This window comes from Melanaphis sacchari, unplaced genomic scaffold, assembly GCF_002803265.2.
Source record: "Melanaphis sacchari strain LSU unplaced genomic scaffold, SCAv2.0 Contig59_pilon_pilon, whole genome shotgun sequence".
In the NCBI taxonomy this organism is placed as follows: domain Eukaryota; kingdom Metazoa; phylum Arthropoda; class Insecta; order Hemiptera; family Aphididae; genus Melanaphis; species Melanaphis sacchari.
The window spans coordinates 1,101,039-1,125,605 of record NW_020271423.1 but is presented as its reverse complement, the minus strand read 5'-3'; the positions used below and the strand labels follow the sequence as shown (position 1 = coordinate 1,125,605).

Here is a 24,567-nt window from a genome sequence, read left to right as displayed (position 1 = left end):
ATACAGAAGATCAAGACATTTTAATAGATAAAATGAGTGCATTTATTAATGATATGAAAGTAAATAAAAATTTATTTATTTTTCAAAATGGCTAGTATCTAACTATTGAATAGTTTTATAATACACTGCCATGAATAATAAAATATAAATAATACCCAAATTAAAATATTATATTATACTTTTATCTTGTTTTGTAGGTATTTTAATATCAAATAAATCATTGAAAAATTTATTGAATGATTTAAAAAACATGTATTGCTTAGAATATAATAAAGGAAAGAAACTAAACCAAGATGTGCTGGAAAATCTTTTTAATTTTCTAAATGGAATGTGTGGGTACGTAAGTAGTAACATTACCACTTTAGATTTAAAATACAGTTATCTAATTAAATTGATGATCTGTTTTAAAATTATAATGTATACTATATTTGTATACCTATTAATTACTATTAGCAATTAGATTATATTGTTTCATTTCAGCTTATGATGGTACATCTTGAAAAAAGATTCTAACATTATATTTATTGTACATTCTAAGCATAATTCTGAAGTTGGTCTCAAAACTAGTCTTTTGATGGTAACAACTGTTTGATTGGTTAAATGTTTAAAATTTTAGATCTGTTAGAAACTAATGTCACAGAATTCAATAATAATATTGTCAATGTTGAATCTAATAATGAAGTGATGACAGGATCTATTTTAAAAACGAATTTAGATCTTTTAGAGAAATTTGAAGTAAATAAATCATATTGCCAATTATTCATAACTTGCTACATATTCACCTCAACTATTATGCATATGTTAATATAGCTAGAAACTATAAAGCCATTTGAAGATTTGGAAGGAGAATGTATTGAGTATTTTGGTGGATATATTGCAGTTCGATTTTTAGTCAATATCCATGTCTAACTTATGATTAATGAATCAAATGATTCTGAAATTATTGATAGTTGGAATATATTTATTTCATAAGGAAACCTTAAAATCTTCTGCGAGCTATGAAAATAGTAGAAATATACTTTAAGCAGCTTCACAGAAACTACTTAAATAAAGAAGCCAATATTATTAAATAATTATTAAATAATAATATAATGAAAAAAAAAATCAATAATATACCGGAGAAAGTTATTAGGTATATTATACGTACTATTACATATATTAGAATAAATAATTTGAATAAATATGTTTTAAATACCAATCATAAAAATAAAAAACAAAATAAATAAAAACTGATAAACATTATTTATTATACTCAACAGTTTTAGTTATATAATTACTTTTTTATCTATTAATGGTTAAAAAACAAACTTGTTGGTTTTTATTTTCACTTATTTCTTTTAAATCAAAAAGTATTAATTAATTCTGATTTCACCTATTTTAAGTTCATAAGGCAAAAACAATTTTTGGAAAATTTCAAATTTAGTGTTTATTTTATTATTACAGTGATATCCACTGATATCTTTAAACGCAATTTTTATTTAAGCATTAGATTATTTAATGTTTATATGAATAACCTAACATGAAATAAAAATTGATTATAACAAGGAATGCTTGATGTTGATAATTGTATAATATAGTATTGTATACAGTATTAATTTTTATTATTTATAAATTTGCCTCGCTGTTTTTACAATTTATTTATTTCTCTTCATAATTTCATCGTATAAAAAATACGTCTGGTTTTTTATACTCTCCAAGGCCAGTCCAAAGACTCCCAAATCTTACCAAGTGTATATACTGTGTTTTATGTCCGTGGGTCTGGGTACACTGTACTGCGTTCTTCCATACATCTGTTTTGTTTTTCTGTCAAGTGTCAGTTGACGCCGAGGTATCGAAGGTTCCGATGTCACTTTGTTGGCGTTAACCTGTTGCTTATAATTTTTAATATTTTTTATTTCGTAATTCGCCAAAGCGCTTCTAAAAATTATATTATCTTGGAATCTTAAACAAGTGTTTATTAATACGTGTACTTCATTTTAATGTTGATTTATGAATTTGCATAGAAATAACAAATTTATCACCATTCGATTGATTGTTTTCATCTGGAGGTAGTATGTTGCAATTAATTATACGATAATAAATTTAATATTATAAATGTGTTAGTAATTAATATTTATAGAAAAATGTTTGAGTCTAAATTTTTTTATTATTATTAAATCAACATTTTTGTTTACTGAAATTAATTTTTCCCTAACTTTAAAATAACATTTTTACAATTATTTTATTAAACTTAACCAAATGTTTAAACATTTAAAAAACATAATTTTTTATGACTTGAAATTGTATAAGATATATTTCCTCTAAAATGAAATAAATAACATACAATTCATAACATTTTTAATACATTGTTATTATTGCATATATTAAATTACAATAAGTGACTAGATGTTATTATGTTGGTTATGTTCATTTTAATTTTTGCTTAATTAGCTGCAAAAAATTATAATATTAAAAATATATTTTATGACTAGTTGTTTTCGCCTGAAGTAGCTTAGCAAATAATAGATTTGCTTGCTTTTAGAATAGAGGATATAAAATAAAGATAAATGAGTAAATTAAAAATGTAAAGTATTACAAATATACTAAAAAAATACTATTCACATACTATGAATATGTTTTTCCCATAACCAAAAATATAAATTACTTTTATAAATAGGTATCATCTATCTTTCTGTATTCTTTGTTATTTTTTTGGTGGGTTTATACTTTTAGTATACACATTTTAAAAATAATTTGTTAATCTTTAATAATAAAATTAATAAAAATTAAAAACATGTTGTTTGTTCTGTTATATACTTTTAAAACTATTATTAAAATATAATTACTTGTTGATAAATCTAGGTATAAAGTTAGTTTGTAGTTATGTATAAAACAAACTTGACCATTTTTAAATAAATTATAGTTTTATTTCTTGTAATTATAAGTGTAATGATGGGAATTTTTGTTTTTATATTTAAATTGTGAGTTGCATAAAACTGTAAAATATGTTCAAACCGCTATCAATACATCATCACATAGGTAGGTAACTACTAACAGTTTTAACTATTGAGTCTAACGCACTATATCATATTTTATTTATTTTATTAACATTACACTTAATTTGTTTTTATATTACTAATTAATTTTAAGTCTATTGTTGTAACATCAAATTTGAATTTAAATTTATTTCACAATTAAATTACCAATTCTAATTTGATAGATCCTATAGAGGATTCAACACAGCAAGAATTTAATGATCCTCAAAATAGCATGATTTCGTTTGAAAATAATCACGTAAATTTTAACGATCAAGATAGTAGTATGAACTCTAATCAACAAGATAATATGAATTCTAACAATCATATGCCAATGAATTATTCATATGACCGAGAAAATGGACATTCAAATCCTGAAAATGAACAATTGTTTAATGATAATGAGAGAGGTTCTTTCAGGTATTTGTAACCTTTATTTTAAATGTTCAATAATCTTATATTCTTACAACTTTCATTCAATAGGAAATTTGGAGATGGTCAAGTTGAAAATAATTATGGATCTTCTGCATATAGAGGTGATCCTCATGAATCATCTCTAAATATGATAAATGGATCACCTCCAGTATCTCAAGGAAGTCCACTGTTTGGAGAAAGTCAAATACCACCATTTAATGAACAAGATAGAAATGGACAGGCTGAAAGTCAATCTACTAATCAGTTATCTTTATTATTACAAGTATGAGTTTCTTAAAAATACAATAATTATATAATAATGAATAATGATTATTTGTTTCATTATTTTTGTATTAAATATAGACATTTTAAATCTCTAAATTAATTATTTGTATTTCTTTTTAAATTCTATAGATGCCATCTGTAATGCCTCCAAATAATGGAGTATCACAAGGCCCACATGCATTGATGTATTTAAATGTATGGGTTCGAATTAAAGCTGTTGATGGAAAATTATATTATTATAATGCTAGAACACGTGAAACTACTTGGGATAAACCATCCGGGGATAATATTAGTATAATTTCTTATGAAGAGGTATCTTAATTTAAAGTAGAATTATATAAAATAAGAATTTAATTATAATTTAATGATTTCTCAGGTTGAAAAACTTAATAATCGTAATACTAATAAAATTGCTAAACATAATGAAGGTGAACAAACTCCTAATGGTGTTGAAATGAAAAATATTGAAGACAAATCATATAGTAAAAAATATTTTTACATACTTAATTGTATAAAAAAAGTTTAGTTAAATGTTATTTTAAAGAGTATTTTATTTGATTTAGATAATGTTGGAGTATGTCCGTTGGGTAGAGTTCCTGGCCAAATGATGCCTGCAACAAATTTTACATCGTTTAGTGAACAACCACTATTTGATGTGAAATCTCCAGAATTTCTACAAGCAGCTCCATGGAGTAAAATGCACCCAGGATTTACACCTTCACCTATGACAATACCTGGAATGGAACTCGATAGTCAAGTATGATGATTTTATATTGTTTATAGTTAAATATGATCGAGTTATTAAAACGTTTAACTTCATTTATTAGATAGATCCAGTGATTTTAGCTAATGCTGCCGAATGGTTAGAACATTGTTTACCTAATGGATCAGTCTATTATTATAGTATGAAAACATTTGAATCAGTGTGGAAAAAACCTGAAGCACTTAAAAATCTTGATAGTGAGTATTTAATAGTATTAAATGGTTTTTTTTTCATGTAAGATATTATCATATTTTTAATTTTGTATTAATTTTCATTTTAGTGGCTAGAAATTTTTTTGCTGCAAAACAAAGAAAAGAAGCTGAACAAAAAATGGAACAGAAGTCAAATCTTCAAATGGACATGGGTTCCCTTTCTGAATCAATGAATGGTTCGAATTCAAATATTGGCTCCGTTAAAAGAAAAGATGAAGAAGTTCAAGAGCCTAATAAAAAAGCTAAAATTGACGAAAACCCCAAAATTAAAGTCTTAACTAAACCTGTATCTTCTAAATCTGTTGAAGGAACTCAGTGGTATGTTTTTTAATCGTGTGTAATTATACTTCCACACTAATGACATACCATAAGTTTTTTAATTTAGCTATAGATGTATAAATTAACTTAATAAAAGAAAAAATATATCGATGCAATTTATAGAAAAAAAATATATCTTTAAATTAACCATTGATTAGATAAATGAATGACCATGGAGTAAAAAACCATATTCTTAATATTATAATGAAATAAATTAAGTAAAATGCTGGTAAAGTAAATTTACTTGTAATTATTTTTTTTAAGTTATTTTTAATTAGTGAGGTTTTTAAAGAAGGGAAATTATAAATATTTTATATAAATTATTCAAAAATATATTTGAATATGTGATGAATAAAGAGGTATACTTTGTTCCAAATAAAAACAAACTAATTTGCATTTATCAAATAAGTAGATTTTTTTTTTGTTTAAATTTGCCATAAAATTCTTTGAGTTTTTATTTTACATTTATAGGTGTATAGTATGGACAGGAGATGGTCGTGTATTTTTTCATAAGCCTTCAACCAATACATCAGTTTGGGAAAAACCAGATGATCTTAAAGGAAGATCTGATGTTGAAAAAATGGTATCAAATCCACCAAAAGGAGTTCAAGCTTTTAAAAATGATGAAGAACAATCACCAACTAAAAATACAAAGCCTGGTGGTAGTAAATTTGTTAAATATATAATAAATTTTAAATATTTTCAAATTGTGTTGATAACTTATTATAGATACAACTTCACAAGAAAGTACTATCAATACTAAAAATGATGTTCAACTTTTAATTAAAAATTTAACAAAGGATTCGGCTATAGAAATAGAATTTCTAGCAGCTAAAAAAAGAGCAGCATTACCATTAGAGACTCGATTAACTGAATTTAGAGGAATGTTATCTGAGAAAAAGGTACTAGAGATAATATTAATCAGCATTAATTTTATAAAATAAATATTGACATTTTTTATGATTTTAGGTCTCTGCATTTAGTACCTGGGAAAAAGAATTACACAAAATAGTATTTGATCCTCGCTATTTGTTATTAACATCAAAAGAAAGAAAAGAAGAATTTGCAAAATATATAAAAGAAAATGCTCTCAAAGAAAGACAAGAAAATCGGGACAAACTGAAAATAAAACATAATGCTTTTAGACAATTGATGAAAGAAGCTAATCTTACAACAAAGTAAAATAAAAAATAAAATAACAATAATAATAATAATAATAATAATAAAACATTATATTATTATAGGAAATCATATAGTGATTTTAGTTCCCAAAATTTTAAAGATAAAAGGTATAAAAGTATTGAAAAATCACGTGTAAGAGAAAAATTATTTTATGAATACATGGAAGAATTACGGAAGCAGGAAAAGAAAGAAAAAACGTTGCATCAGGAACAGGTCAGTGATCCATTGAATTTTATTAATTTTAAATCATTTATAACTAAATTATAGTATTTTGTATCTGTACTATTTTCATTAAAATGAATACAATTAAATAAACATATTAATATTTATTTCTTCTTAAATGTACTTTTATTCAGAATAAGTGTATACCAATTTGTAAATGTATAGATGGGTAATAGAGTCTATGTTCCTGGTAGCTGGCAATAGAGATATATGTGCATATACAACATGTATGTTTATTTACTCTGGCACCATTTTGTATACTCTTATTTTGAATATAGTATAGTAAATAATAATTAATAATTAAATTTGAAATATACAAGAAAGAATACTGAACAAACACAAACTTTAAAATATAATTTAGTTAATGTTTACTAAATATATTTATTAGTAAATCAATTTTAACTAATTTTTTCAGATGTTTTAAATTTTCTTCTTATAATTATAGATATTTAAAATCAATTAAGTAATATTATTGTTTATTAACATTTTATTAATATTTTAAAATTTAATATACATTATGTATTTAAACATATTTCAGGTTTATTTTTGTTAGAGTCCATTTTTTTTATATAATTATTATTAATGTAATTTAAATATTTTTTTAGGTGTTGAACTATTAATATTATATGATGTAAGATTTATATACATTTTATTAAATATTTTAAGTTTTACTTGGTGATGAAAAGATCCAATTAATTTTAATTTATTGTCTACTTTTTACATTATGCAATGAATGGATATTTTGTTTTGCTTAACATTTAAATATTAATTATATATTAATATTATAGCTGTACTAAAAAAAAGTTTACTTGAATTCGGGGTTGGTAAACTTTATTTTTTATATGAAATTAAATTAAAATTAACTTTTATTTATTCAATAAAACTATAATAATAACCACAAATTAGTTTGTGGTAATAAGTATAACTATAATAAAAGTAATATAATAGTTAATACTTAAAATTATACATTTTTATTAAATAAAATGAAATCTAACATTTTTATATGACTATAATATAATCAACTGATTCCTTTTAAAAAATATTAGCCAAGATAAAATTATTTTTGGATACACATTTTTGACTTGAATCTTTCACTAATAGTTTATAATCAAAATTATTATTAAAGAAACATAAAAAAAAATATAGTTTTTTATGATACAAAATAAATTGACCATAGTTTTGAAGTTTAAATATTATATCCTAAAAATTTAAATTAAGTGTAACTAAGGATATTTTTATTTTCTCAGTTTAAAAATAACAGTGTATCTACGACCTAAGTTGTGGACATAGTAGATACTCAACTCTGGCTGTAGACGTATTGAATAAATATTAGAAATCTGAAATCCATGTCTAATTTTTATGCAATAAATCAGCATATGTTTTTTCAAATACTCTATGAATAAGATCTTTTAATGTATAAATGTATATTTTCTACAATATGCATAACTGTATCTAAATCTAATACATTCACAATTAGAATCGGAATTTTATTAGATTTAGACATGATTATGCACATTATGTAATAATGTTGCGACTTAATTTATTCTAATTTCTTTAAAGGTATTATGGAATTGATTTATTGGTCTTGGTATTCATTTAATACATCTACAACCTAGGTTATATATATATATATATATTATACAGTAAAGATAATGTATAATTTTAATTGTTATATTATTTTTCATAAATAATTAATAAAATATAAACTTAAACTCCTTATAACTTCTTAATTATTTTATTTTGATATTAAACATTTCATAAAAAAAAAAAAAAAAAAAAATGGGTTTGTGTGTTAATTATGATAGATGTGTAATTTATCTTTTACAAAAACAGTATTTTACTTCTACTTGGATATTTTTATCTCTGTATCTCTCTAGAACTTTTTAATATGAAACCATAAACAAAAGTTTAATTTTAAAAACGAAATAAAGTGTTGGTATGTTTTTTAATGAATGGAATTTGAATGGTGACTTTTTATCTGTTAAATTTAAAACATTAATGAATGTTCATATTTGTATAAATCTTAAGTTTAACTGACAATTATTTAATCATCACTACCAATAACTGTATGATCTTGTAACCTAATGTCTTGAGAATGGATAGTTAAATACAACCCTGCCAGCGCTAAGCAAACCCAGTTAAACTATTCAAACACCAGAATCGAGGATTACCTCCACCTTATGGATTTATTTTACTTGGATACAAACAGAAAATTAATTTTTACTCTGTACTAAGTATTACTTTTGCCATCAAGGAATTTTTGATCTTTTGTTTTAATGATTTTGAAGTGGTATTCCAAACAGAACATGAACATAGTACTTCAGAAAATCAAAGTATTGATATTCATAAAATACAAAATCTAACTTTTAATCATAAAAATTAAACTGGTAAATTAAATTAGTTGCGATGTATAACATTTTGTATATTTTGGTTTCTTTATTAATCGCTTAAGGTATAGTATTTTAAATTATACTTAGTATAATTATTGTAGAGATTATACATTCTGACAATGTTGTAAAAACGAAAACAAATTTTGTATGAAGTTTAGGTATTTCTGTTGTTTTTGGTTTGAATATTTTAGATCATCTGACTGTATAATTGACGTAGAAAAATTGAATATTAAATTTTATATAGTTATTTAAATAAATGATTACCATATTAGTATTGCATAAGACTTAAAATTATTCATTTTCCACAATAATTTAGACTACCTACACTATTTTTTATTGCAAATAAATGTTAACCAAAACAGTTTTAATAAATTACATATATTTAAGTATGTATTGGTTTCATTGAAAATTAAAATATTTTAAAGTTATTAAGCAAAAAGAAATTGTTTACATTTAGTGATGAATACAAATGTTTCATCAATATTTTCTAAAATTATAATCATTGATGAGATTAACCAACATACTATTTAAATATAATATAATACTTCTGTTTATTTCAAAAATTAAATATACAAATAATTATATGTGTGTAAATGTTTTAATTAAATACAGTTTTTATAGAATTATTCACGATTCAGTTGTATGTGTATATTGTACACACTGATAAACTTTTACTTTTTAATTTATAAATACATTTGACATAACTAATTTTATTTTCAGATTTAATAATATTATTTTCAACATTTTATAAGTGAAAAATCAAAATTGTAATTTTAATAAATATTTAAAAATTTTAAATTAATAAATGTATCATTGAATATAATTTAATTGATTAAATTTGTAAGTATTTCATTTTGATTTCTCATATTAGTGTTTATATTTATTTTATAGTGATTAATGTATTCTTCTCATAAAATACATTGTTATAAATAATTATGTTTATTATTATCATGTATTATAATTTTTTAATGACTGCGTATATTATGTTGTGATTACTTGATTATATTTGTTGTATGATTTAGAATGTTTTGTCTTAAAAATAATTTTAAATTCCAAGCAATTTATTGTAACCAATTTGTTTTTAATGTTTAATCTAACCAGTTTACTGTAAAAATATTTTATAGATTCGAGAGCCGTTTATAAAATTATTAAAGGAGCACACTGAAATTGATCGACATACTCGTTGGTCTGAGATAAAAATTAAATTAAAACATGACTCTAGATATAAAGCAGTTGATTCCAGTACATTACGTGAAGATTTTTTTAATGATTATATAAGGATTTTAAAGGATGAAAGAAAAAAAGAAAAGGAACGAAAACGTAATGAAAAATACAAAAATAATCATAAGCGAATTAAACTAGATGAGGAAGAAAAAGAATCATCTGCTATAGTTGACTCAAAAGTAAATAGTAACTTCAATTAAAATTTTTTTTTAATAATTAATTATAAACAAACAATTATAGCATGATGATAAGTCACCTGAGAAACAAAAAAAAGAATTAAAGGACTCCAAGGATTCAAAAGATTCCAAAGAAGCTCGAATTAAAGCTAGCTTGAAAGAGCGAGAAAAAGAAGTTCAACATACTTTAGTTGTACATTTGAAACAAAGAGAAAATAAGCGTAAACAACATAAATATGATGAAGCAGTTGTTTATTTTAATGCTCTTTTGGTTGACATGGTTTGTCTTTCATTAATATGATTATAAGTTTTGGTTATAAATACATTTTATTTAAACTTTTTTTTATTATTTTAGATTAAAAATAATCATTTGTATTGGAAAGAAGCAAAAATGCAATTAAAAAAAGATAGCAGGTATGATTTAGCAGATTCATTAAATTCTGAAGAAAAAGAAAAGTTGTACAAAATTCATGTAAACAATTTATATAAGCAAAAGAAAGAAAAATTTTGGCAAATGTTAAATGAGATAAATGACTTAACTTTAGATAGTTCTTGGAAAGAGATTAGAGAATTAATTAAAGAAGACATACGATATGTGCGATTTTCATCTAGAGACAGCGTAAGTAAATTTAAAATTATATATGATAAAAAATTTTAAATATTAATTTAAATATTTTTTTTTTTTAGAAATGCGAAAGAGAGTTTAGAAAATATTTAAAATATAGAATCAATACTGCTAAAAATGAATTCAAAAATCTTTTAATGGTAAATTATTAAGAGTTTTTTTTCTGAGTCTTGTTTTTATTCAAATATTTGTTTGGTTTCAGGAAACTAAATTGATTACTCATTTATCAAATGCAAAACTACATGAAAACCATGAAACTTATTTTAAAGAGCTTGTAGATATATTAAGCAAAGACAAACGGTATTTATTTTTGGATAGCATAGCTGATGAACGTTTGGAGTTAATAGTTTCCTATATCGAAGAATTAGAAAAACGTGGTCCACCCCCACCACCTACTGCTACAGAACGGATCTACGACTACTATTGAATAAATATTTTTTAATTTAAAAGACTAAATTATTTCTGTTTTTCTATTACCGTAATACTTCAACATCAACAATAATTATACATTTATTTTTATTTTTCAGAAATTATTTTTAAAATATGTTTTTTATTCAATTTATTTGTGTTTTTTATTGTTATTTTTTTTTTTATAAGCATAAGTATCAGTAAATAAGATTTTTTTCTTATTACTGCACAGAATAAACTAGTTTTTTATGATTCAATAATACTATTGTTGACATTAATAGGAAATGGAATAGAAATAATATTTTTTCTTTTACAATTTTCAGGCATAAATTGGCCACAATTAATTTTATCAAATATATTCTATTTGCAAAATGTAATGTTTTAATTAATAAATTAAATGAACTATTTATTTTGACATAATATAAGATCGAGAAAAAATTAATATAAAAGTCAAATATAGGTACCTTTTGAAATCTGGTTTATCCTGTCTGTACTTTCATGTTCACGAACATAGTTTTGTAGTTCAAAATATTATAAAAAATATAATTTAACCTTTTGTATTTGTACGGGTCTGTGATTTTATTAAACTAATTGATTAAAAACATATAATCTTATAATATTTATTTCCTTTCTTCTATATCAGTATAATATGGCATTGATGGAAGTTACAATTATTACTATTCATCATATTATAATATATTTATTCAAAATAATTTAATTTAATGTTGTAGTTTTAAGTTTAAATAAAACTGTTTAAACGTTCAATAGCTTCATTACATGGAATTCTGTAGATTTAAATGAGAGTCAAATATATGATTAATATCTGATATATGTATTAGCTAAGATGAAAATAAAAAGATAATAAAGATAATAAGGCTATATTAAAAACAAATTAAATACATTTTTTTTTTTTTTTTGTTAAAATTGCTTTTTCAAAATTACCTATAATTCTACCTTTCTACTTCCTTATTTAAAACGATAGTAATGTATGTCAAATTTATTAAAATTTGAATGATTAAGTAAATGAAAACAGATAGATAAATCATATATCTGACTTTAAATAATATTAGACCAACCGTTCTTTTAATTGGCCATTTTATAGCAGTTATAAAAAAACTATAAAAAAATTAAGAAGTTGTTATATTTATAAATAGCTCAAAAAGAGTTAAAAAATTTAAAGTTGAAAATTTACTAAACGATTTAATAGTTAATACTTATACTATAACTACTAATATACCTCATTCTACAGGTAGTTAGGAAATTGAAGTCTTGAAAATAAAAGAGTCTTATGGGAAAAATGAACATGGGATCAAGCTGAATTTTATTATAAAAATAAAGCATATTTTAATCAAGAAATTTCAAGATTAATTTGAGCAAAGTTTATTCGTGATAAGGCTTTATACAAAAATCAACAAAATTAAATAATTATTATATTCTTGATCTGCTTTTGATGAAAAACTATTTTAATAGCTCAGCTTTCAATGATGGTTTGCATTATATCACATCGATAATGATGCACATGTGAAAATGATTGGTATTGGTTGATTTTTGTGATAGTAATTTGTTTTGATTTTTGAACAGTATTTACAATTAAATGCTATAACCAGGGCTGTAATTATGTAGGCAATTTTCAAATAAAATGTCAAAACTGAATCACAGATAAAAGTTTCCATAGTTGGTCTGCAAGAAAGTTTTATAGAATATATGCATATTATTTAAATAATAATTCTATTTAATAATAGGTATAACAGGTTTAAAATATAGGTACACAAAATTTGACAGCTTACAAGATAATTACTAAAAAAGAAATTTAATTTATCGCAATGACATGAATAGAGAATTTTTACTATATATATATTTTCTTTAATATGTGGAAAGTAAATACAATTAGTCTTACCTCTTTGGAAAAAAGCCTAGAAAAAACATTTTTGTGATGGATAAAAGAGGTGTATTGTGTGGAATTCAAAAATTTTTCCCAAATTGAAATTAAAATGTAGTATTAGAATTTAAATAAATATAGAATAAAGTATTTTAATCACTGTTGTTTGAATTTAATAATATTACTGAACTTAATCTGTTTTATATTTTTTCAATTATTGTGTAAGACATTTAAAACATTATCGTTTTAATTAAATAAGACGTTTGTTTGGTTTCATTAAAATTTCTACTGCCAGCGGTTGAATGGTAAACCATGCATTGCCATCAAACATTTAAACCTATTTACATGTATTCGCATGATACTTTAAATTATCATTTTTTTTTTAAATTGTTTATTGTTCCTTTCTTTTCATATTAACCATATAACATATGTATACAAGTGATTTCCATAAACTGATTTATTGTAATTTTAATTGATTATATGTATATTTAAATATTTTAAAATATAAGTTAAAAGATTTAAAAAATATTGAAATTTGTACGATTTATTAACTATATAAAATAAGCTGGAATGATGACATATAAGACCACACAACTTTGTTTTTATTCTTTTCTTTTATTTCAGCGTTATCTCGTAAGGCATTAAATTCCATTTACAGTTATTTTCCTATTGGTATTTTAGAATAGGTACCTTTTTGCGTATTTAATTATTCATTTTTTCATCTAATTTATTCAGATGCCTAATTGGGCGCATGTAAATTCCACCGATTGCGACCTTTTAAGGCAGTTTTTCATGTAAATTCCACCGGTACAATTTTTTTATCTGAGAAAAAAATGAAAATTCCACCAATACATTATTATTTTTATTTAGATATTCGGATTTATTCTTTTACATTTGTAATAAATTAATTAGTATTACAACATAGGTATGATACAAAACTATTAAACACACAAAAACAATAGTAAGCAATAATAATAAGTTACAAATGTTATAATAGATAATAGGTACATAAATTATGTACAGATTTCTTATTTTTACATAGGTAATGTATTTAAAATTTAAATACTTATATCTTTTTTTCAAATATATTTTAAAAAAAATTGTAATAATTAATAATTATATTACTAGTTAGTTGTTACTTATTTTACCATCGGTAGAGTTAACATGTTTTCCAGTCAAAAATATGTACCGGTGGAATTTACATGTTTTAAATTTAATCCAAAAATTGACTTCTTATAAATTGGTGGAATTTACAATCACCCGTCTAATTCAATATCATAATACCAACAGTGGCGAAACTAGAAAATATTTTTGGGAGGGATTTTAAATATTCAATTCCCTCCTACATAAGTACCAATTTTTTAATTTTAGTATCGATTAAACATAAGTTAAAATATATAATGTGTTATAATTTAGTTATAAAAATCATTTTATAACTATCATTTTAAATAAATTAAATTATGCCTTAAAATTATTACGTGATTCACAAAATAATAGACATTTTGACGAGGGGGGACACGTGAACCCCAACTAAAAGCTATACACCACTAAATACCAATATATTATATGATGTATATTAGTTTTAAACATGATATTAATATCAACACTATTATTCATAAAGTTAAGTAATTATATTTTGATTTAAGTTATTAAAGATAGCTACTAACATAATATGTACACAGTACTTCAACAACATTATTTCACATGAATGTACTATTTACATTAAACTAACCTTTAATCATGTTTATATATTTCAGATATTTACATTGTAATATTTAAAACCTTAAGCAAACTAAATATTTTTAAGTTTACTGTAATTTTATTTTATAATTTATTAAATTGTTATTTAAAATAAAATACAAAAATACCAACACGCTCATGTACTTGATCATGGATCAATAAAAATATGTCTTTATTCTATACATTGTGTTCTTGTCTCTGTTCAAACAAAAAATAAAGTAATCCCAAATAAATATTTTTCTTAAAGAATTTTCGACGAATAACAGCGACGATTCGCCTAATTCGGTCGCTATTGGAATTCCATATCCGTTTATATTATGTCTCACTGAAAAAATAATATATTATTATATAAAATAAATATATATTTAGTATTAAATAATATAAAGTTTTAAACCAAGTGATTGAATTGTATTTATTAATAATAATACTATATCATAATTCATTATATCCACATAATTATTACTATTACTTGTTTTTTGTTTCATGTTAAGTGAGTCATATGGTAAAAATGTCTTAATGTATTTCAATCAAAATACTCCGTCGTCATTATCAACAACATGAATAACGAACATTTAAGTAGGTATGCGTATAATTTAGGTAGCCACTTATTAACAAAGATAAAGAACAATAAACAAATTTGTTGCAGACAAATTTAATCACAAATATTTTTGTAAAGGTCTTAATTTTGTGAGAAATAATTATTTTAAATACAATACCTTTAGGGTTTAATATACTTTGGGTGTATATTACTGTTGTTTAATGATAAATTATATCATTTATATAAGTAATTAAAATAAAATACGATGACTTTTCTGAAAGTGCCAAAAAGTAATATAACATTTCAGGCGAATTGTTATGAGAAAAGTATTCCACACGTGAGTCATGACGACTAATAGCTTGTGAGTTTGAATGAGATAACTGTCAATCTGTACTCTATAGTCATCTAGTGTGTTTCATAGTCTCTTTGAAGAAGTAACTAAATAGGTTTGGTTTATTTGTATGTACTGGATGCTTTAGTGAAATTATTTGGTTGGAGGTGCGTTTATGCTATTTTTTTTACAATTAGAATTTTATTATTATTAAAATATTATGTTGGTGTGAATTCTTCGTTATCGTAAAACTTTGTACATATATTATTTACCTAATCTGTAATGATATTTCTAATAATCTAATATAAATGTTTAATGAGAACATTTACTTAACATTTTAAACATAATGTAGTTGAAATAATCCAAATTATTATGATTAAAGGTCACTTTAATGTAAATGGTACATTCGTGTGAATGTGAATTTGTTTCGCAAATATATAAAATCTATTGGTATGTACGCAACTGAGATTCAACTCAATATAATATTTTATGAAGTATTGATATCATGACATTGAATTATGCATCTGAACTAATCAAATATCAATGGAGTAAATATATATTTTACATCACTTTCAATAAGTAATCATTATTTACCTTCTACATATCAACATTATTGAATTTATAAGTATAATAATGTAAAGTTGAATTTTGTTGTTATTTTTTAATATCATTTGTATTAATATTTAAAATAAAATACAAAAAGACCAACACACTCATGTACTTAATGTGGAACAATAAAAATATATCTTTTTATTCTATAAATTTTGTATCTGCCTTTCTATTCAAACAAAAAATTAAAAAAATTATAACATTTAATGTTGTGTATAATATGTTTAAAGTTGAATGGAATTCTATATCAGTTCATACGTCTAACTGAAAAAATAATAAATTTTATAAAATAATGTATAATATACCTACAACCTACTTAATAATATAACGTTTTATAACAAGTGTTTGAATTAAATTTTTTAATATAAATAATAATCCAATATTATGATTTCTTTATACTAATAATAAAAACATTGTCATTCTCGTGTTAGCCATGAATTCCATAAATTATATTGTGTTACAGATATTTTTCGAAAGTGGACCACCCACAAATTATAACGACCGACATTTGGTATCCGGAATTCACAACGTGTTGCGTTGGATACATACTTATTTAATAAAATATCAATTTATTTTCTTTTTTATTACACGTAAAATAGAAAAAAAATTATTCATTGATTTTTCGTCTGAGAGCCGTAGAATGACCATCTAAACAAAAAATAAATTATTCCAATTAAAGATTGAATAACACCGATAAATCACTCAAGTCGATAACTATTAGAATTCTTTATTCATTCATAAGTATCACCGAAATAACAATAATTTAAATAATATAACAGATATATATTTAATAATATAAAGTGTAAGACCAATAATTCAAAATTATTTACCAAAAATAATATAATATTATAATTTCGTTATACTCACACTATTATTACTATTATATATATATAAAAAGTTCCTTCCTTAGTAATAAGGGGAAAGTGGCTTAAAATGTTTTCATTAGTTTTCAATTAAAATACTTCGTCGTCATTATCAACAATATGATTGACCATAATTTAAGTATGCATGTTATTAAGGTACCCAGTTATTTAAAAATATAAATAACAAATAAACACATTAATAGCAGACAATTTTGTGCTGTATTTATTTTGACTACGAATACTTTATTAAACGTGTTTTATTTAATAAGAAATTAATACCTTAAGGGTTTAGTATACTTAAATTTTTTAGATGTATCTAACTGTCGTTTAATAATACATGATATAATTTACACTATTATTTCAAAAAATAATACCATGACTTTTGTGAAACTGCCACAAAGGAAAAAAATATTTTCAGTGTATTGTCATGAGAAAAATAAGATTTTTTCAGGTATACTTCATACGACAAATGTATTCTGCAGTAAATACACATACCTAATACAATAAAAAAAAATGATTATTCACCCATTGTCCACGCAATTCAATGAATTTCTATATAATCGATTTCGGGAATAACGTACCCCAATAAACAAATGTCACCACACAGTGATGTACCTTTTGTAAAATACTATTAGTGAAAAAGCAAATTATATATAATTGGAATTTATTGCCCAACGAGATTATAAGGTACAGTGAGGTCTACATGTTAAAAGTTTCTTATCCAAACTCACAAGTTACTAGTCGTGGCACATGACTCGTATAGACAGAGATGTAAAAACCCATTATTATAATAATATAATTGTGTGTAGTAGACATTTATGTTATTTTATAATACCAAGAAATTAGATACTTTGTTAAATATAATATGTACAAAGTACAAAGTATTTCGACAAAATTATTTTACAGGAATGTACTATTTACATTAAAGTAACCTTTGATTAAAAATCATGATGATATGAATTACCGTTCTGCCAGTATATTTCATATATTTGCATTGTTACATTAAGAATGCTAAAATAATAATCTGATTAAACAATAAAATTGGAATATTAAAAATATCATCAAAAACAAGTAAATAACACAATTACAAAGTACTACGATAACCGGATATTAAACTAATTCGTCACGATCTATTATCAGTGTATCACTTCCTCTTGAAAATTCAAATATTTGTTGCGGTCAATTTAGAGAACAAATATTTAATAAATAAGTTTGTCGGTTGTCTGGTAAATTATCCCCTTCTTGGTTTGAAAACTCTGTTCTACGCCGCCGCCGCCGCCACGATAGCTTATAAGAGGACACGTAGAGTATTCAGCAACCAGTATTCACTTTTCATTATTCAGTGAACAACGCCAAGATGTCAGTGACAAACATTTTCGTCTTAATCACCGCAATCATCGCTACCAACGGGGAAGCTTTACACACGAGTCCCGATATCATGGTTCAACCAAGCAGTGAGTAGATATAATATTTATTATTTTAAATTTGTAATTAGAGATTTATTGTGAATTTTAAACTTGTTTTTGTTTTATACATATTAAATTATTATTTTTTGTACTTAAAAGAATTTGTGGTGATATAACATTTATATTAATTTGCTTTAAATTTCACGTTACTAGTATTACTTTTATTTCAATAATATTGAATAAAAACAACAGTGATTTAAATGCTTTTTTATATATTTATTGGTTGGTAAGAAATATAGTTTTTTTTTTAAACCAAAATATGTTACACAATCTATCTTTATATTGAATATTATATAAAATTTGTCAGTTTTTTTAATGGAAACTCCATGAAATTGCGTGACTTCGGATAAAAAAAAATGAATTTTTATCCATTTATCATATTATGTTTATTTAAAAATAAAAATTTCTACAGTTGTAATAAAATTAAATTACATTATGTACATCATTCTACGTAACTCTATTGACTTTTCTCATGCAAAAAATTTATAAATTCGAATTTAAAACAGAGAAATATTTGGTTTTGACAATTATATAAACAAAACAGTTGTCATCAGTTATAAGTTGTTAGTCAACTGTCTTAAACATAATTCTTAGAATTTAAAAAAATTGAACTTTAGTATTGGTTTAAAGTAACTCAAATTATAAAAATCTATGAATATTTTCTGTAATTCATATATTTAAATGTATTAAAAAATATAATTTTTTTATATTAATCGGTAATCCATATCGTTATAATTTCAGCTCAGGGTTCCTATCGTGACAAGCTGTTAGATACGCTGACCAGCCTAAATCCAATCAATATCACTCACTCTGATAAATTTGACGGTTTTCAAACATTACCAACAATCAGTACTACCAACACCGAACACATCGTTAACCAGCACGAACGTCAAAGGTAAATTAATTATGTTTTATGCATGTTATTATGACACTGAATATTTCTAACCTCAATAACTTAATTGAAAACCGAAATAATATTTAATAATACTTCTATCGTTATTTATCGTTGTTATAATTTTTCAATTTATTATAAGAGAAAGTCAACAAACCACTGCATCAAGAATTTAATTTCTTGCCTCCTTCTCCTAGATTACAATTTAATTTGATTTTGACCATAACTTCATACATTTTTTAACAATAATTAGTTTTCTACTATTGAATTTAGCTAAATCAATTTTAGTATTGAAAAACAAGAACAGGATTAATTTATAATTAAGAATAACTTTTTTTGAAAACAATGACAGAATTAACATTTTCCTATCTAAACCATTGTATTGAAAAAAATTATACTTTATTAAATATTTTTATTTGTAAAAAAACACCATTAATAGAAATGAACGATTTTTGTAGGGCCAAGATTAACTATGAGGCCCATATGACATACTTAAGTGTATTATCTTGGATACGTCAACAACGGGCATTCGAGATGAAGAATAGATTCCGGGGATTGAAATCAAAAAACAGAATTCGACGACAGTCCTCAAAAGAAAAGAATACCGATATTACAACGGAAGACCCAATGCTCGTAAAACACAGAACAAATCGTACTAATCGTTATATAAAATGTTTAATGAGTCTTCCAATTATTACGTATATTCTGAAAATTCCAATCCATTGTTTTCCAACAAATTATGATTATGAGTATAGAGACGATTTTTATTCTTGAGGTTATTAATATATGATTTTTTTATGAACAGAAATTGTTTTTTTATTATTCTTTTTTACCAAAAAAATCCATTTACATTAATTTTCTTTTCTATTTAATAGCTGAATAATTTATCAAGTAAAAAATAATTGAAGTATTTATCATTATAAAAATTAAAAATGTGTCAAATAAAATCAAAATTGAACACTATGTTACTATCTAGGCTTACAAATTTTTATCATATCACTATAATAGGACTAGAGTTATTATTGGTTTCAGAAGTTTGACGTGACGTATATGTTTCAATATTGTTGGATTACTGAATTATTCATATTATTTTATTTCATAAACAAATATAAATTAAATTCATGATCTTATTAATTTTCATCATTTTTTTTCTTTAAGGATTATTATATTACATCTTAATTATCTTTTTAAATATTATACAAAATACAATGATTAATTATTATTCATTATAAAATGTTGTATTCAATAATTATCATGTTATTATTTTAATAAATAATCTTTGCTTTTTAAATCAATTAAATGACTTTTTATGTCACAACTTAACCTGTCATAAAAGTAAAGGAATAGCTTTATTCATCGTAAATTATATAAATCTCATTTGTTTGACTTACAAATCGTATCTTGAGGAATTCTTTGCCCATTGCATGTATTATTAGAGTTGTACCAGTGAAGATAAGCTTACAAGCATAAGAAGATAATCTATTATTGTACAGTGTAATACATTTTTTATTTAATATTCAAAATTACTTAATACATGTATAAACCTGTTTTATGTATGAATATAATATAGATGAAATAAAGGAATATTATTATTTATTTATTCTATTTTACTATACAATAATATATTCACACCACACTTTATTGTATTTTTTTTATGAATATTCACATACTTAGTCTTTAATATTCAATGACAAAACATTTAACTTACCCATATTATTTATTACATACAAGTTTATATATTAAGTTTATATATGTATATGTAAATATATTGTAATTATACATTTTAAATACATATTGTTTATAATATTATTATCCAAGTTTGTATCACCACTGGATGATTTCTTTCAAGGTGTTACAACAAATCTAAATTACATTATTAATGAAAAATGTGTGGATATGCTTGATAGATCAATCTATATACACACAAACACAAAAATAAGTACATGTTTAAAATATTTATATTTTTTAATTTTTTATTCTTTAAATATAGTATAAAATTTACATTGAATTATTACATTAAGTATAATATACGATGAAAGATAAATTGAACATGATATGCGTATTTAATATAATCAGATTTAAAAGCAACAATGTTAGTGGATAAGTAACTGTTACATACTCTCTGGAAATAAACATATTAATCAATAAAAAACGCTTGTACAGTATACTTGAATGATGCCCACATGTAATGTGTTAATAATATTATTTGTTGTATTTTTATCAAATAATGAAAGTCGATAAGAAACTAAATGATTTTTAATTTAATTGTTACTTTTAATGCTCACATTTTAGATACATACATTTTTATTTGTATTTTGAACAAAGAGCTAAAGATCAATTATTGATTAATATTTATGTGGGGTGGTAACACTGGTGTCAACCAAGCCAAGCCAAGGCAGTGTGATAACCAAGTGGGAAGGTTAGTGATGTTGTGACGCCCGACGAGTTATAGTGTTGTTGTCGTTACTCTATTCAATTGTTTGTCATATTTTGTAATTTGTTGTCTCTATGTTGTAATATATTGAGTCTTAGTTCAATTTGGTTAGCATTATTCCTACTGATCCCACATTTTGGGGCCTGTCCGGGATCATAATCGAAAATTGTTATTCCGAATTGTGTAGCCGGTGCGTAGAGACTTATACTGACTGTTTTGTTCGCGAGTTGTCGTTCGTTTTGCGTAATAGTGCGTGTTCGAAATTCGCCGCTTACCCGTTTTTAACTGTCATACGACGTACACGGTACGCCTTTGTTGTTTCGCGCTCGAAAACGTGGTGCGATGTAGGTTGTTATATATCGCCATTTACATAACCTCAAATTTCCGCTTATCAGCGCTCAATAGGGATGACTCCGTTCAAATTAGTTTTCGGAGTAGAGATGAACCACCCAGAGTGCCAGTCGATCAAAGAGGCAGTACAGATCGAATATGTCAGGTGTCATGAGGAAGGCCAAGAAGAAAATAGGCAGTTTGCCAAGGAGCAGATACAAAAGGCACAGGTTCAACAGCAACGCACATTCAATAAGTCCAAAAAGGAGGCCGTCAGTTACCGTCTAGGGGATCTAGTTGCTATCAAGAGGACACAGTTCTTACCAAGTTCAAAGCTATGCAGAAAGTTTTTAGGACCTTATCGAGTAATAGGACGTGAAGGTAATGAGCGTTATAAGGTACTAAGGATCGGTTCCCATGAAGGACCCGAACGAAGCTACTCCTGTGCAGAATACATGAAGCTGTGGCACTCCAGCGACCAAGACCAAGTCGAGGAGTCAGGCGAAGAAGATACAGCTTCCGAGGCGGACGCTGTTCAAGGCGGGAGAATGTGGGGTGATAACACTGGTGTCGACCAAGCCAAGCCAAGGCAGTGTGATAACCAAGCCGGGGAGGTTAGTGATGTTGTGACGCCCGGCGAGTTATAGTGTTGTTGTCGTTACTCTATTCAATTGTTTGTCATATTTCGTAATTTGTTGTCGCTATGTTGTAATATATTGAGTCTTAGTTCAATTTGGTTAGCATTATTCCTACTGATCCCACATTTATTATACTTAAACATCATTGCATCATTGCAAGTATGTGAACATACTTTGATTAATTGGTTTGCATTAAAGTACAAATAATTTAAAATTTAATAAGAATCAAAAATGATATAAGTTGTATTGTTAATGTAATTAATTGTTTATTATCTAGCAAAAAAAAAAAAATGTGTAGCAATCTTCTATTCTAGTTTGACATAAATAAATCTTGTTCTTTTGATAAGATATCTGTTTAGCCACGAGGCTCCTACGAATCTGTGGTCGGCCTCGATGACTACACCACCGAAAGATGAACTAGGAATTACCTGGTAATTGCTTAAAGAGAGGTGACCATACAAAATATAAACATTCGAGTCGTATTTAAAGTATGGATTACACAATTATAATGTTAAAACGTATAAATTAACTTATCACCAACGACGAAGTGTTGACAGTTTATACAATGATTGATAATAGACTAACAGATATCACGATCACTTTCGTCGTGGTGATAATAATAATAATAATAATAATATTCGGCCAAATACGATCTAAACAATCGTGGTACAATTTGTATATATAAAAATAAGATATGAAAATAATGACAGTATTTACGTGACTCCGTTCCTATGCCGATGTTGTCGTTGGCAGGTGACCAATTGACGGCGACAGTCAGGCCACTGGTCAACTGTTTCGTCTTGAGCACGACGGTATAACAACAGGCAACCAAAACAATGATAATAAGATCTGATAGTAGACCACACTTGTAATTCACACACGTCGACCGATCGGTACACAACGGAAGTCGCGTTGTAATATTATATTAATTTAGCGACAATCGGAACGACAAAGCCTCAATTCTAAACGAAGACCGCGAGACAGTGTATATATATATATATATATATATATATATTTAAGTTTAAACGGAGTGCGGATGTCGCAACAACGATATATATATATACGGATCAGTGCCAAACTAAGATCGCCAAACGATGTATATATATATATATATATTTAAGTTTAACGAAGTGCGGAGAACGCGACAACGATATATATATATATACGGTTCGGAACGCGAGATGTGTAACCGTTTTGATTTCAAACACAAGTAAACCGACCTATGCGAAGGTAAAAGCCTAAAACGGGTGCACACTTGGACACTTTGACGAAGTTCACAAGACGGTCTGAGGAGGCAACGTGCGGACAACTTGTTATCACGAAGGCGTCGCACGGAGGAGTCACTATTCTTCATGCCGGTGTCTCCGACAACACCCAAAAAATACGCTATCCGAAATTAGTGGCCAATGACTCTATATCACTTTTGGTAGGGCAATATCTGTACGTAATCTTTACGGCGGGTATAATTCCGTAAAGATATGTGATTGTGAGGGCCGTTGACCTACTAATCCGTGTTTTACTGTCGGGCAATCGGTTTTAAAATAGCATATCATAGGGCCATCGACCCCAGAAGAGAGGAGTCGCGATTAGGGCGGCAATAAAATCTATTTGAAG

The 24,567-nt window shown here is 24.9% G+C and overlaps 2 protein-coding genes across 2 annotated transcripts; both read left to right on the top strand.

Moving 5' to 3' along the window:
* Positions 1-1,104: 1,104 nt before the first annotated feature.
* LOC112600044 (transcription elongation regulator 1-like) lies at positions 1,105-11,308 on the top strand. Its single transcript, XM_025347177.1, has 17 exons — positions 1,105-1,132; positions 3,200-3,434; positions 3,498-3,711; positions 3,843-4,025; positions 4,090-4,195; positions 4,277-4,470; positions 4,541-4,673; positions 4,757-5,006; positions 5,478-5,668; positions 5,736-5,908; positions 5,976-6,184; positions 6,251-6,401; positions 9,925-10,203; positions 10,265-10,480; positions 10,556-10,819; positions 10,888-10,965; positions 11,028-11,308. Exons 2-17 carry the CDS (start codon positions 3,250-3,252, stop codon positions 11,250-11,252), a joined length of 3,051 nt encoding a protein of 1,016 aa, XP_025202962.1. The 5' UTR covers positions 1,105-1,132; positions 3,200-3,249; the 3' UTR covers positions 11,253-11,308.
* A 7,242-nt stretch (positions 11,309-18,550) lies between these two features.
* Positions 18,551-20,325, top strand: LOC112600038. The gene is made up of 3 exons (XM_025347172.1): positions 18,551-18,647; positions 19,401-19,554; positions 20,010-20,325. The coding sequence occupies exons 1-3, from the start codon at positions 18,551-18,553 to the stop codon at positions 20,323-20,325; spliced, it is 567 nt and encodes a 188-aa protein (XP_025202957.1).
* Positions 20,326-24,567: the final 4,242 nt, after the last annotated feature.

What these genes read in the sequence shown, in the direction of transcription:
- LOC112600038 (XM_025347172.1), top strand. Translation starts at nt 18,551, where the DNA reads ATGTCAGTGACAAACATTTTCGTCTTAATCACCGCAATCATCGCTACC. An exon ending in TATCATGGTTCAACCAAGCA is followed by an intron (nt 18,648 to 19,400) that starts GTGAGTAGATAT and finishes TTATAATTTCAG; the next exon opens with CTCAGGGTTCCTATCGTGAC. An exon ending in AACCAGCACGAACGTCAAAG is followed by an intron (nt 19,555 to 20,009) that starts GTAAATTAATTA and finishes CGATTTTTGTAG; the next exon opens with GGCCAAGATTAACTATGAGG.
- LOC112600044 (XM_025347177.1), top strand. Translation starts at nt 3,250, where the DNA reads ATGATTTCGTTTGAAAATAATCACGTAAATTTTAACGATCAAGATAGT. An exon ending in TCTGTTGAAGGAACTCAGTG is followed by an intron (nt 5,007 to 5,477) that starts GTATGTTTTTTA and finishes TTACATTTATAG; the next exon opens with GTGTATAGTATGGACAGGAG. An exon ending in GAAGCTAATCTTACAACAAA is followed by an intron (nt 6,185 to 6,250) that starts GTAAAATAAAAA and finishes ATATTATTATAG; the next exon opens with GAAATCATATAGTGATTTTA.